Raw genomic sequence first — 15,477 nt, forward strand, 5'->3', positions numbered from 1 at the left:
TGATAGTTGTATGCTCCATGAAGTGCTTTACATGGGGACAAAATCTGAAAAGCAGAAGTAAAACATATCCTACTTTTTCTTCCTTTTCTGACTTGGAACTCACTTAACTTAGGAGTGGGGGTCATATGATTGTTGGGTTTTTCTCTGTATCTATGAAGCGCCTTGAGGCGACTTTTCTTATGATTTGGCGCTATATAAATAAAATTGAATTGAATTGAATTGAAATTGAATGGAGTGAGCAATGACTTTATATCAGATGCCCTTTATCTATTCATACAGGCTTGGGACCCGTACTAAGAATACGCACGCTTGTACACTTATGGCAGATTTAGAATCACCATTTAACCTAATTAACGTAACCACATGCATGCCTTTTGGCTGTGGGAAGTCTGAGTACCTGTACATGATTACCTGTTGTAATGCTATGTATGCTGTTTACATAATTCTGTAGACCATTAAACATAACCAGATTTTGCATGTAAAATGGCAATGTTTTTTAAATAAGAAAAAGCAATTCCAGACCTTTTAATGAAGTATATGCAATACAAGTCAGAACAGTCAGGCAACCTCACATCATTCTATCTACAATTTATTTGTGTTTTTTCTGGCACCCTTAAAAAATGGTAACTGTGACAATCTTCCACATTGGTAATTGCATGTTTTCCTCATTTAATTTCCAAAATACTGAAGTCATATACTTGTTTTCCAGTAAGTCAAACCAGGCTCATGTTGTCACACGTAACTCGAGAAACAGTCTTTGCTGTTATAATGTACTGAACAAAATATTTTTGATATTATTTGCAAACACACATGATTATGTTTGCTCAAAGCAAATCAGTGCTGCCAACACATTTATGGAAAGTTTTTGTACCACTTATGGCAGAAAACTCTGGAACAGAGGTAAATTTTATATGTATAAAAAGAAGATAATCACATAATTTGAACAGTATTTAAATATTTTTCTGTGTATAACATACAGACAACAGCCTGCACACCAACTTTATAAACAAAGTATTATGTTGGTTGTCTTTTCTTCTGCCTCTCTGCTTTCACTTAAAATCAGCTGACTACCTGAAATGAATGGTGATATTATATGACTACATTTATTTGTCATGATTTTACATCTTAATATTTTCTGGTGGGTTAAATTATCTATAAATTTTTTTCACAAATCCAGACATTTTTTCTGCCACATGGAGTTTTCTCTTGTATAGAAATAAATTTCTCCACAATCTTCACCTCCACCAACATTGTTAGGCTCGCCGATGTCCCAGAAGCTGAACACAAAAACAGAAAAAAAGACTAACCATTTTATACTGACACTGAAGTCATGGTATACTGAACAAACAACTACACACGAGGACAAGAATTTACACCTACACTTTATCTTAAAATGCAAGTTACCAATAATAATTTATGAAAGAGTCATGTAACAAACAAAGTGTGAAACCTGATGGTAGGTGTAGTCCCATCCACCCATTTCCATGTCTGTTCTTTTTCTGCGTCAGTCAGTCCAATCCATGTCCGATTTTTAAACTCTCTTATGAAGTTCTTATTCACAGAAAAAGAAATAAACAATAATATAAAATACATCTGAGTTTTACACTTTTGTCTTTGTGTCTCAGAAACAGATTTTGCTCCTATATACTGTACCTGTTCCTCTCTGCTGTTGATAATCACCAGGTCTGCCCCTCTCTGCAGACAGTCCTCTCTGCTGTCATTCCAGGTGTTTTCAGTAGATGAAACGTAATATAAACTGTGGTTGAAGTATATCCATCCTTGTTGGATATAGCGAACCTCCTTATCTTTCTTTCTTTTGTTTTTGACAGCATCTGCAGTTTTAAGCACACAGCTTCCTGCTTTGCTGTAGTTCTATCTTAAGTTATGGTTTGTTAGTTGAGTCAGTTTTTGTCATGGTCCCTGGTTCCTCTATGCAAGAGGTTTCAAAGTCATTTTATCTTAGGGGCCACATTGAGGAAAATATATTCCCAAGTTTAAACTTTTAATAAAAACCAGGTAATGTCCGATTTGCACCACATGAGAATATGGCAGAAAATTGTCAAATTAATTTACAGTGAGTTTGTTTTCTGGCTTCTGCAAGGCTTAAGAGTATTTCCAGCTGCGAGAATGAGTTCATTTGTAAAAACAGTTTTTGACATGGCTACACTGTATAAACATACTTAATAGTATTTTAGTTGGAGGACCAGGGTCCCCTGTATGTCGATCCTGCTTCCACTGAATGTGTACTTGCCAGGGTGGCCTTGCAGTCAAAAACAAATCACACCCGCTATCAGCAGTTCTTCTCTATAATCTGTGCACTTGGAATTTAACTGGATTAAGATTTAGTGGCCTGGAAAGAAGGCCCCAAAGATCTGTTAATTGTTAAGTCCTGATTAACCTGTATGAACACTTGAGTGAGATATAACAATACACAGATCTTTACTTTTACTGTTTCACAAAGGGCTTAAAGGGGAACATTCACATTTTAGACCTCTTTAATGCAGGATATTTTATTAAAACTATTTAGCAGGAACAAAGCAAAACTGTAACCCACATGTTTCACATGTCTTTTTCACAGAGCCAAAAGTTTAGGTTTTCACATGCAGCATCATTCCAGTTGTTTTCATAATCATAGTTGTGATTTATTACTACACAATCTTCATTTCTGCCGTTAAAATTGTTGGGTTCCCCAGAGTACCAGAAGCTGAAAGATAAAGAGGACAAAATCGCAACGCAAACACATGCAAATTAGAAACAACTTAAAATCAGCAATTTCCTGATATTTACAATCTAAAAATGTAAATAGAGGAATTATTTAATTTGATTAATTTTTAAAGTGGAAACCTTGCCGTCAATGGAGTCTCATCCACCCATTTCCAAACTCCTTCTGTCTCTCTGTCAGTCAGTCCAATCCACATTACCTTCTGCTGCAGCCTTATGAATTCCTTACACAAAAGCATAAACATGCAGCAATCAACCATTGAAATGATGTCACACACATTTTTGTTTTACTTAAGTGTTTCACTCTGTTATCTAATTATATCATAAATGAACATACCTGTTCTTCTGTGTTGCTGATGATTGCCAAGACTGCGCCTCTCTGCAAACAGTCATCTCTACTGTCTTGCCAAGTTTTCGCGATTGAAGAAATATAATAGAAACTGCCGTTGAAATACAGCCAACCTTGTTGCGCATAGTGAGCTTTCATGAGAAGAAAGAATGAACTGTAGTTACAGTATTGTACAAACCTAAATAACACCTGTGAAATAAGTGTCAAATGTTAAAAGATACAACATAGTTTTCATTTGAATGTGTTTGTTTGGTATTGTGTCTGTCAGTGCGCCCCAGGGCAGCTGTGGCTACAATGTAGCTTGCCATCACCAGTGTGTGAATGTGTGTGTGAATGGGTGAATGACTGAATGTAGTGTGAAGCGCTTTGGGGTCCTTAGGGACTAGAAAAGCGCTATACAAATGCAGGCCATTTACCATTTACCATTTGTGTATATATAGTGCTGTGAAAGGGTATATCCCCTGTCATGTGTTGTTGTTTGAGCTGGTTATTTGTGGAACCAAAATGCAGAGACATAGAAGGAAGGAGTAAACTTAAAATGAACATTTATTGATGAAAGCCCAAACTACACAAGATCAAAAGCACTAGAAGATACCTGGAGGAGGGCGGTAAAGAGCTAGGGTACACACAGATATGAGAGCTGAGGGATGGTGCCACAATAGACAGAGGGAGACAGACACAATATATCTTCCTGATAACGAGGGGATAGGTGACACAACTGATATAATGAGATGGGGAAGTAAACACAACACAACACGTAGAAACAACAGAACTGGGAAAATAAAATGAACCTGACACAGAGGGAAGATAGGAGGGAGACCAGGGAACATAGAAAGATGAAGTACAAAAACAGACGTGACTTAGAAGAACAGAAACTAAACAAAACCCAACAGCGATGTCAGCAATGACTAAAACGAGAACAGAAAATTCTGCATAAGGCAGTACAGTAAGGAAATCATAAAGAGCATTTTCACCTATACCCAATAAGTGGTTGTGCAATCCTGGTAGCAAGAAAACGATATGATCATGTTATGAGTATGAGTTTCATGCTCACACTTACCAAAGTCCTCTAGCTTCCTCTTCAACTCCTCTCTCTCTTTTGTCAGGAAATTCAGCTGTGAAGCTGCCATAAGATAAGCGAGACGAGCTGTTACATACATTGCCAGTTTTCTGATTACTAATGGAAACACGTGTATTCACCCATATAATCGAGTTGCCTCTTCTGCTCTTCTCGCTCCTTATTCATAGAATCCTGCAAAGCTGATATTTTTAGAGAGCTTACCAACACTTGAAACATAAGCAGAGCATGATAAAAACATATAATTTTAAACTGAATGTATTGCATAAATGTATGAAAGTATACACTACCAGGCAAAAGTTTGGGCACATCTTCTCATTTAATGGTTTTTCTTTATTTTCATGAATATTTACATTGTAGTCTCACTGAAGGCATCACAATTATGAATGAACACATATGGAATTATGTAGTAAACAGAAAGGGTTAAATAACTCAAAATGTGTTATATATTTTTGATTTTTCAAAATAGCCACCCTTTTCTTTGATAACTTGCACACTCTTGGCATTCTCTCGATGAGCTTCATCTGGTAGTCACCTGAAATGGTTTTCCAACAGAGTTACCAAAGATGCTGAGCACTTGTTGGCCCCTTTGCCTTCACTCTGCGGTCCATCTCTTCGACTGGGTTCAGATCAGGTGACTGTGGAGGCCAGGCTATCTGGGGCAGCACTCCATCACTCTCCTTCTTGGTCAAACAGCCCTTACACAGCCTGGAGGTGTGCTTGGGGTCATTGTCCTGTTGAAAAATAAATGCTGGTCCAACTAAACTGATTGGTTCTTGCTATAGCATGAATTCTAATAGGCTGTCAGTTGTGTACCAAACTGACTTCTGCACAAGATAACTGATGGTCGCAACCCCATTAAGAAGGTAAGAAATTCCACAAATGAACCCAAACAAGGCACACCTGTGAAGTGAAAATTATTTCAGGTGATCATAAAGCTAAGTAAGAGAAGGCCAAGGGTTAGCAGCACTGTCAACAAAGCAAAGGGCGGCTACTTTCAGCAATCTAAAATGTAAAACTTACATCAAGTTCTTTATCATTTTTTTTCTTTCCTACATTCTTCCATATATCTTGCTTCATATATTTGATATCTTCAGTATGTATCTACAATCTAATCTTCCTCTTCACATTAGTCAATCAACATCAGTGCTGGTTTTTAAATTCAGATTAAAAACGCATTTTTATTCACTGGCTTTTGACTCTGACTTGTATTTACTTATATTTTATTGTTTTTACAATGTTTATTATTTGATCGTATTTATTATTCTTATTGTATCTCTTATATTTCTGTTATTCAGCTCTTTGGTAAGCCTTGCGTGTTTTTAAGGTGATATATACGTAAACGATGATGACGATGATGATGATGATGATGATGATGATGATAATGACGACAATGTAGAAAGTAGTAAAAATAAACACAAGCCATTAAATGAGAAGGTGTGTCCAAACTTTTGACTGGTAGTGTATATAGTTCGTGCTTATTTGCACACTGTAAAATTTTATCCATATTTCTGGCAGCTTTATTTAATTAATATGTGGCATTTATAAAACCTGACAAATTATGTGTGCACAATATTTAATAAGCATTTATTTGCGACTATTAGAGGGCTTTTATCCCCATGATGTTTACCAAAGTTGATCTTCTTCAAACTGTCTTCTACATTAGTTCGATTTTCACAGGTAACATCAGTACCTAGTGTAGAGATTAGCAAAATATCAGATTATGACCACCCAACACAACATTTTCTTTAAAACTATTCTTTTAAATAACCGTAACTATAAACTAGTTTAGGGACATCATGCATCATTTATACATAAGATGGCAACAGTGGTGGTAGACCATTCTGTTGTCTGTTTCCACAATAACAACATTTATTAACATGAGAAAAAGGTCTTTAAGTTATAATTAAAGCCATCTTACGCAGAGCCAGACGCAGGGAAACATTGAGAGCAGCCTGTAGGATACATAAGAGACAAAAGCTCCCAGCAATCCATTTATGCAGCTTTCCTCCTGTAAAGGACCACACACACACACACACACACACACACACACACACACACACACACACACACACACACACACACATTCATTACACACACTAAAAAGTGTAAAAAAACACAAAAATTTCATTTGTGTCTAACCTGACACAGATGCAGCAACTTCAACGCTTTCATCAGTGAACCGGTTCAAGCCAACACTCCTGGCTTCAGAGCTGAGGTTTCTAATATCCAGAACCATACCAGATTCATCTCTATGGCCTTTCATGTTTAACATAAATTGATGTGACTTTGCACAACCGTTAGTCACTGTGCCTTGTTTTTCAAGTTGCTTACACAGGAAAATACTTTCTTCCTCATTTGTCTTTTTTTTTTTTTTTTTCAAGAAATGTCATCGCACTTTTAACCTCATTTGGACAGGAAGGAAGTGACGCATATAAAAGTGTCTAGCAAGCAGCAGATTTCCTGTCTTTTTGTTTTTTAATTTTTATTGTTTGTTTTTTTAAAATCAGTACTTTATCAAAATGACACTTTACCATCCACGCCCTTTACTTCTGTCACACGTTCTATTATCAGAACATCATTTCTTTATCTGTTGTACTTACTCAAAAGAAAAATATTTGTTTTTTCATGTTTGTCTCCTAAGGCTGTGTTACTGCCTGTCTGGTTAGTTTGATTATAAATACATTTATTTTAAAACAGTTATGTGAACAGAAGAAACAGAGATATTTCTATATATCTATTTGCATCTTATAATTTGCCTGAATTTTTATAATGGAGACCTTTATTTGGTTCATTATAAACTTTAACCTTAAAAGTTACTCTAGACACTGTTATCCACACAGCAAGTGGCGCTGCAAACTGGTTAATACTTCACTTCACCAAAAGCACAAAATTGGTATGCTGTTACAGAATGCAAATTTAAAAAATCAATGAATCATAACACATTCATAGTGTAAGAAACCTCCAGAGCATTATGTTAGGTTTTGTAAGTTTTGTCATCAGTTAATTTGTCATTCTAAATGTTCGGCTCCTCAGTTTATTCTTCAGAGTTTATTCTTAATATATATAGTTCTTAACAAGCTTAAATAAAAAATTTGTTTGAAGTACAACTCTCCATCAGAGGTGCCTGAACATTTTAATTAAGATTTCCAGTAATTATTTTCCCAAGCATTACCAATAATTTCTGAATTATGGGGTTTATTTGCAGCAAAGGAGGGAAGTAATGAAGTACAAATACTTTTAATACTGTACTTAAGTAGAATTTTTAGTACTCTATTCAACTTTTGGCAAGGCTGGGTCTAAACCACTCTGGGATCATGGACAAGAACAGGCTGGGTCCCAGCCACCCTCACCCGAGCAACAGGTACAGGTGCAGGGGAAGGCTGGGTTCAAGCCACCATGGGAGCAGGAACAGGTGAAGCAGTAGACTTAGGGATGAAGGATGAGAAACACAAACAGTCTTAGATTATTCAGGTGGTGATACCTGGCAGTTTTTGAGGGGAAAGTGATGCAGACACACTCTTGTCGCAGGTTGTTGGTCTGCACGAGAAGAGCGGCAGTGGTGGAAGCCTTGTCTCTCTTTGGCTGAGGAAACAGGAAAACTAGGGAACTGAGCCTACGATTGCCCCAAACAGGAAACCTCTGAAACACTAGGAACTAAACAAGTGAACACTAATGAGTCAAATACACAGCTGCGGGGGATGAGGGAGATCATGACAACGAACACAAGAAAATGCACACAATATAAAGACATGAGTGAATCAGAGCAGGGAGGAAACACCTGAGGAACATGGCTGGACAATAACTAATGAGACAGGGGAACAAGCACTGAGATGTGACTTACAAACCAAAGAGAGAGCGAGGGACACACTGTAAATGTAAACAACCAGACATGACTACACATGGGGCGTGGAGCAGGGGGGGAACCTAAAGAATAGATAGGAAAACTAATGCGGCCTAAGAATACAAATATTAAACAGAGGGTTAATTATAGTAACCAACATAAGGAACAGAATCTCAACCTCAGAATATTAAATAAACCAAAAGTCCAAACACAAATGCTGGGTCACAGACTTAGGACCATGACACATATATTAAACATGTTTTTTGTAAGATATGTTGAAAAACCATTTATCGTTTCCCAGTCATTCAAACAATGTACAGTTGTCAGCCAAAGATGACATGATGAAGAGAATTTAGTGTCAGCAGTGATTGTGAAAAAAATTGACCTAATGGCAGATATGACATTATGTGGAAAAGGATATGTATACGTCAGGTGGGTTAAAGTTTTGTTCCCCAATTTGAAGTGCCCTTGAGCATGACAACATACTTTAAGGCTTAGATTCATCATTCGTTAGACTTTCAGTTTGCTTCCCCTATTTTTACCATTTCCAAATCTGTTAACCATAATGCATGAGTATATTTCCTCACCCGTCATTGCTGAAGAAATACACCAACAGAGGACAAACAGTTCAATGATCAGACAGCACTGAAGTTTTTTTTCCTGTTGATGCCTTCAGAGTGTTGCAGATAATGGAGAAAATGGAGACTAGAAATGAGCTGCAAAGATGCAATGGGAAATGCGGGATGGACAATAATAAAGGTAATGACAGTAATGACATATCTATATCTATATATATATATAGATATATATATAGATAGATATGAATGCAGTGAATGGCATATGTTTTAACAGAATAGACTTCACATATTACAACATACTAAAAATGATGTCGATTTTTCAGAGAGACGACTCCTTCAGCTGCTTTTCCTCAGCTTTGGTGTGCTGTGTGTCATACAAGCCACTCTCAATCTTGCTTTACGCCTCACATGTGAGTATCATTCCTTATCTATGAAATTCAAAAGAAAGAAAAAATATCCACAAACTGACTTCATTTGTTCAGCGCTTGTCTTTCTTTGTTTTAGTCGAGGGGAATGACTCACCCCACACAAAAAAGTTATGTGGCAACAACCAGTTAAAACCAGGAAATTTTGACCAAAATTCTTGTAGCGAACTACAAGAAAGAATCATTGCTTTGAACAGAGACAGAAGCGTGCTTGAAAAGAGAAATGAAGAGCTCCTTAACATCATAAAGAGTCTTGAGGAGGAGAAGAAGAGGCAGAATGGTGAGAAACTTCAGTTCTTCCTCTTTTCTGTTCTTGCAAAAGAAATTGTGGTATTCTGATCTCACGCTCATCTTTTCTCTCTTAGGTTTCATCTCATAGTATAATTAGAAAAATGGCGGCTCATATGAAACAGTTGAGTTTCTCTCTAAAATGGTTTTGGTATTATTTCAACAAAGTTTATTATTATTATTATTAGTCTATAATCTGTTTTAAGCTAATCGTCCAACATTTTTGACTTTTGCAGTTAATGATTGTGATTGTATTACAGTTTGGATTTCTGTTTGGGGTTTTTAAAAATTTCTTTTTATAATTTTTATTAATTATTCTTTGAAATGTTTATGTCTGTATTATTCTGAAAGAGAATTTCTTGTTAAATTGAGTTGTTCATGTCTGGTTTTACTTCATGGTTTACATTATAATTTCTGTTTTACCATCCATCATTTCTACCAAAGTGAGCTGTATTTTTTAAAAAATTATTTTTCTTTATGAAGGTTTGGGGTCCTATTTGTTAAATTTCACACTAGTTTCTTGTCTATTTGTCTCCTCATGGCTGTCGGACTTTTGGATTTGTTTCTCATTTGCTTCTTGGACTTTCTTACGCCCTGAATTTCTACATTAACCTCAATAAAATGGCTTGTTTTTTGTTAGTAAGGCTGCCATCTGTGTCCTGCTTTTGGGTCCTAACCTTTGCACGCCACACGACCTAACAAACCAATGTTTTCATGCAGTTTAGAACACTGAATATTTTCACATTTTTTTCTTATTTTCCAGCACATTAGACCTTATAGTGTCTTCCTACACCTGCACTAGAAGTCTCTGAAGTCAAAGATATGATAAATAGAATAGAAAGTTTATATTTATAGAACTGTATCTTTGTAGTACAGTCAATTTCACTAACAAATTGCATTTTGTACCTAAAGCTTCTCTAAAGCACATCTCAGCGCATTATTGTGAAGGCTGTGAATGGTTGTTTGTCACTTTCACAGAGCTGAGCAGTGGAGCATCATCTCAGCAGCCTCCTTATCATTGGAGGGAAGTCATATCTAGATGTTTTCCCCTTTCTACTGGGAACAAAATGGCAGAAAGCAGAAAGTCTTGTGCGAGTGAAGAAGCTAACCTGGTTCTGATCAACAGTTAACAGAGAACAAGTAGGGGAGACCGGGGATAGTTGTAACATTTTTGACATTTCTGTCTGTAAATTGGAGCTCTTTTAAGGTAGTGGATTCAAAATGTAATGCAAAGTATTTACATGTCTCGGCTATTAAATAGTACAGCTATTTTCTCTGCAGCACAATTACCCATTGCATGGTATGGCCTCAAACACAAAGAGTGAAATGTTACAATTAACCCCATAGTCTGGGTTAGTTGTAACATATCCTGGGGTGAAATGTAACACAATAAAATAAGGGTACTAACAAAACATTAACATGTAATCTTTGTTTATTCAACACATGAATGCACTTAGAGCCATTTATGTAGCTGTGTGTGTGTGTGTGACAGAATGCAGAAATCTAGCTTTTGAACATATTCCAACCCCCCAAAAAAGACAAATTATGGAATTTTCTGCAACTGAATATTTCATTAATTTTGGTTGGTCTTCCTTGAGTTTGGCCTCATTGGCTCAGTGGGCATTATAACCTACAACTCTTGCACCAATTTTGAACATAACAATGAATCTGAAAAAATGTAGTTGTTCACCAGCATTGCAATTCCATTACTTTTTATCATGGCTTACCTTGGTGTGGTTTGCAAAGTGCTTCAGAAAGATGAGGAAATCTGTTTCTCACACCCATCCTGATTTATTTCCACTACCAGTACTTCCTACTGGTCCATCTCTGACACAGTGGTCTGCATAATGTATGTGTGGGAACACAAACAGTGGAGGAATTGTGTTGCCAATGGCATTAACCGCATATACAAAAGCGACCAGTGAACCTCTCTCTGCTGATGTCGTTGCCCCAACTTGTTTAATATAAGTTAAAGTAATAGTGTGGTAAGTTGTAACATACATTATTGTTACAACTAACCCAGACTGTTGCTGTTACAACTGACCCAGACTCCTATAGCCATGAACTAGCCAACATTACAGCCAACAGCTAAAACATTAGCACTAAAGACCTACACAGAATATATCCCCATAGACATACAAATAACATAATTTAAGTTTGATGAGTTTAACTGCAAAGCAGATAATGCTATTAGAAATTGAAATAAAGTAGAAAAACTTACTTTTTGGCATACAAATTACGTTTTTTTGTGTTAAATTGTTTGTGTTTGACAAAATGTGCTGATTTTTCACATGTGATAGCAGAACTGAGTTGGGCATGCACAGGATTAATCACATCATTTGAAACTTAGCCCTGATTGAAGAAATTGGAAGTGTTACAACTGACCCACGTTACAACTATCCCCGGTCTCCCCTACAAAAGGAACTGTTAAAGAAAGAGTTACATTAACAAATCATACATTTGTAATGTTGCTAAAACATGAATTCAAGTCATGTATTTCACCAGATCTCAGAAGAAAATACATCTACTCCACTATATTTATTTGACAGCAAATGTTACAAATTCACATTTTGCACATAAACAACAGCCATCAAATGATGTGATGTTGTGTTCTTCTGAAACACTTCTTTGATTGTTCAGTATGTCACAAAATTGGCAACTATTTGGATTTGAAAACCTAATTTGTATGATAAACTAATTATGCTAAAGTTATGAAGTTAATGATGACATTGGGGCATTGCTATTTAGTAATTTAAGTTTATTTTAAGGGGTTTTAGCACTTTTCTTTATGTAAACATATATCATAAACATACATATATCATCTGGATGGAGATTTTTATATCTTTTACTGGATCATTTTACATGGCAGAGATGAGCCCTTGAAGTGGCTGGATAAAAGTCCAATGACCAAAGTATAAGGCCTTTGAATAACTACCTACTTTTTTCCTCTGAAGGACGATACATTTAAAATATGAAATTAAATATTTTTGTAATTAAACTTTTTATTCGTCTTTAAAAAATGATTATATTTCAAATACCAATGCAGTAGTCAAGATTACCCAAATGCTAGATGCAAAAAAAGGGAATCAAATTAAAACAAGTCTTTATTTAAGCTGAAACACAAGTTCCAGAAATGAAAACAAAACAAAACAAAAAATCTCCATCCAAACACTAGACTGTGAGCACCTCCAGCTTCAACTTTGGTCTGCCGGCTCAGTCAGCCTACTGGCCTTGAGGCCGGTAAAATCTCCAACAAATCTGCTCTCTTTTTGCACCACCTGTGCAACCACAGAAACTCCACCTGTCTAACCTAGCTTCTCACCCATAGTCTGCTTCCCCGCCAATTAAGACCACTCTAGTTTATACCCTCCTCTGTGACAGAGCACCCGTTACCCCCCACACTCACTAGCCCCTACTTGATAGTAAAGTTCAATTAACTGAGTACTGACCACAAAGTCTGCTTCTTGGGTCTTGCCAGTACCTGATCATGATATTCTTAGGCTTTCTCTCTTGGCAAATATGACCAAATTGACAAAGACTCCTTACCTGAGAAAGCAGGTCCACTCACAAAGTTTTGGTCTCATATACATTTTCATAAATTGTATTTGAAGATCCATTTTCCTGTTTCTGTGATGGTGTTATAGTCTCACGGTCTAAATATCTGTATATATGGTCAACAGCCACATCTTTAGTCAGTCTTACTCTGCTGGGCAGTTGTCCTTCAAGAGCTGCATACCTAATTAAAAATGCTTTTCATAAAGTTGACTGACAAGAGGAAGTTAGTGGAATTAATTACCTTTGGTGACCCATTTTATCAGACTGATTTATATTGGCAGTTAAGTGAATCAAAGATCATGTTAATCTAACACCATCTTCCGTCGGCATTAGCATGTTGTGGATGTTGTGGTTTAACGGCAAATCATTTATTATTTTAAAGGCAACAAAGACAAGTAACCCTCCCACAGTAGGTGAGGGTCTGGTTCACTGTTCTACCACAGGATGCAGCGATTTCCTGCTGATCTACTACTAAATAAATACAGCAGCTGCACATTAACCAGCTATACACAGAAACTGTTTCTGTGTTAGGTCATATTTGTTGAGCTGTTTGTAAATCAGTCTTTCAAATAATTTGCCACTCTGTTTATGCTCTTCAGCAGAGCTAGCTACATGCTGAGGTACCATATGTGCACCATAAATGCATCACAGTGGATGAGAAGGAAAAAGGGATGTTTTGGCGCTGGGAGGTCATTATTTTTAATACTTAGTAAATATCTCCAAAGTGTCCTAACTGGATGCAACGCCAGGGAGCAGCAAAAAAAAAAAAAAAAAAAAAATACATAAATAAAATAAAAGTATAATAATTTCAAAGTCATATGGTTAAACTTTCCAGTCAAATTTATATAACTCACTCAAGTGAAGGTGCTGGAATACTATTCTGGATCCTTCTGGCCCACTTTAACCCATACAGATAATGTGGGTTTTTTTTAATGCTGATTTTATTTCCACATGAACCATCACACATACAGTGCAGTACAGCTAACTTTGGCTGATATATTTATATTAAAACAGGAAAGCTGGTATTGAAAAAGTAACAACAACAAGACACAAGATGTTAATTGTTAATGTTAATTTTTACAACTGATAACTTAAAAAGTCTTAACACTGACCTTCCTGTTGAAGAAATAATAATCTAACATACACACTGTCAGCACACCATAAGTCAACGTGGACAAAAAAATTTACAATTTAAATTACAATTTGAAGTAAAGCTCCATCAAAGCGGTTTTATTTTCAGTCAAATATTATAATAGACAATACTTTTCTTGCCTAACACATCATTATAAGCTTAGAAAACCCCCCAAAACAAAACAAAATGTGTTTTTAGACTCTGTTATTCAGTATTTAGTACACAAATTTTTTGTAATGAAGTTTTTTGGGGGGTAAAATATAAGACAAGAATATAAACAAAGACTAATTAATTTGAGTCTTTGTTAAGAAAAGTCCCTCTGAAGTCTATATCAACTCAATATCCAGATATTCCCATAAAGTCTAATCTAGCTACTGATAGCAGCAGTACTGAGTTGCATGTTGTAAATTATCATGCTCCCTACTAAAAATCTATGCTTATATGTACAGTGCAGATGCAAACACATGGAAAGTGGTTATTATGCATTTAGATGCAGAAGTGTGTGCCAACCAAAGGGGGACTTTCAAAACACATAAGAGTAACTGTGTGTCTCCTGGAAAATCCTCCATGCTCTTGAGACTGCTGGGAGACACAGAAAACCTTCTGGCAAAGGCATGTGTTGATTTCTGTGCAGCCGCTTAAGGCTCGAAATATTGACCTCTACTACCAGTATTAATAATACTAATAATGTATACTTTATTGATCCCCGTGGGGAAATTACTTGTTTTTCTCTGCATTTGACCCATTCACTCAGTGGGCAGCCACTAAGCAGGCACCCAGGGAGCAGTGTGTAGGGACTGTACCTTGCTCAGGGGTACCTCAGGGTAGCCGTTCAGTGGATTCGAACCCCCAACCTTCCGATCATGGGGCGACAGTTTAAGAAGACGAGGAAGGCAAAAAACTTAAAAGCTGTAAAACCCTTCTGTGTTATTGTAGGGTCTTTACTTTACAATATAAAGCACCTTGAATGTTATTGTGATTTGGAGCTATATCAAAAATTATTAATTGAATTGAGTAGGTTGACTCTTTGCTGCCACTCTGGTGCACTTGTTATTAAATTCAGTAACACCAAAGCAGCTGAAACTGATTAACAACCCCATTTGCAACTTAACTGACCCGATCAATATCACAGAAGTTTAATTGAATTGAAGCTATATGGTGATTAAAAAGTGTTCCTTTAATTTTTGGAGCAGTGTATTTACAGAATGGAAGACGGTAATCACTAAAGACCGTTTAATGTCACATCTTAAATTTTAATTTTATGTATTGTGCTTATTTTCTAAAACTCTCCCTTTGACTTCATCACAAAGTCCATTTTACTTGCTGTTTCTGGAGCTTTTAATTACAACTCTTTCTTCTTATGAACAAATCAAATCATCAGTTATTACAAAGGTTATTTAGCGGTTATGATATTACCGAAGTTTTGCAAGCTGCTGCACGTAATTTGGTATAATGATATAAGTTTAAAGATAACTGGAACATATGCCGTTATTGTTTCTTCTAATAG

General features: G+C 36.3%; 2 protein-coding genes across 2 annotated transcripts; one reads left to right on the forward strand and one right to left on the reverse strand.

Annotated features, from left to right (window-relative positions):
• Positions 1-1,798: 1,798 nt before the first annotated feature.
• LOC146385265 (uncharacterized) lies at positions 1,799-6,451 on the reverse strand. The gene is made up of 8 exons (XM_084930894.1): positions 6,291-6,451; positions 6,070-6,159; positions 5,779-5,841; positions 4,271-4,330; positions 4,131-4,193; positions 3,059-3,201; positions 2,845-2,945; positions 1,799-2,704 (listed from the first exon to the last, which is right to left on the reverse strand). The coding sequence occupies exons 1-8, from the start codon at positions 6,421-6,423 to the stop codon at positions 2,560-2,562; spliced, it is 798 nt and encodes a 265-aa protein (XP_084787020.1). The 5' UTR covers positions 6,424-6,451; the 3' UTR covers positions 1,799-2,559.
• A 2,112-nt stretch (positions 6,452-8,563) lies between these two features.
• On the forward strand, positions 8,564-10,097 carry LOC146385266 (uncharacterized). The gene is made up of 4 exons (XM_084930895.1): positions 8,564-8,751; positions 8,894-8,980; positions 9,075-9,275; positions 9,361-10,097. The coding sequence occupies exons 1-4, from the start codon at positions 8,682-8,684 to the stop codon at positions 9,372-9,374; spliced, it is 372 nt and encodes a 123-aa protein (XP_084787021.1). The 5' UTR covers positions 8,564-8,681; the 3' UTR covers positions 9,375-10,097.
• The last annotated feature ends 5,380 nt before the right edge of the window (positions 10,098-15,477 follow it).

The sequence above is a fragment of the Perissodus microlepis genome, chromosome 6 (assembly GCF_051167445.1).
Source record: "Perissodus microlepis isolate ML-2025 ecotype Zambia chromosome 6, ASM5116744v1, whole genome shotgun sequence".
Lineage (NCBI taxonomy): Eukaryota > Metazoa > Chordata > Actinopteri > Cichliformes > Cichlidae > Perissodus > Perissodus microlepis.

What these genes read in the sequence shown, in the direction of transcription:
- LOC146385265 (XM_084930894.1), bottom strand. Translation starts at nt 6,423, where the DNA reads ATGTTAAACATGAAAGGCCATAGAGATGAATCTGGTATGGTTCTGGAT. An exon ending in TTCCCTGCGTCTGGCTCTGC is followed by an intron (nt 5,842 to 6,069) that starts GTAAGATGGCTT and finishes TCTCTACACTAG; the next exon opens with GTACTGATGTTACCTGTGAA. An exon ending in GAGGCAACTCGATTATATGG is followed by an intron (nt 4,194 to 4,270) that starts GTGAATACACGT and finishes ATCTTATGGCAG; the next exon opens with CTTCACAGCTGAATTTCCTG.
- LOC146385266 (XM_084930895.1), top strand. Translation starts at nt 8,682, where the DNA reads ATGGAGAAAATGGAGACTAGAAATGAGCTGCAAAGATGCAATGGGAAA. An exon ending in CGGGATGGACAATAATAAAG is followed by an intron (nt 8,752 to 8,893) that starts GTAATGACAGTA and finishes TCGATTTTTCAG; the next exon opens with AGAGACGACTCCTTCAGCTG. An exon ending in TCTTGCTTTACGCCTCACAT is followed by an intron (nt 8,981 to 9,074) that starts GTGAGTATCATT and finishes TCTTTGTTTTAG; the next exon opens with TCGAGGGGAATGACTCACCC.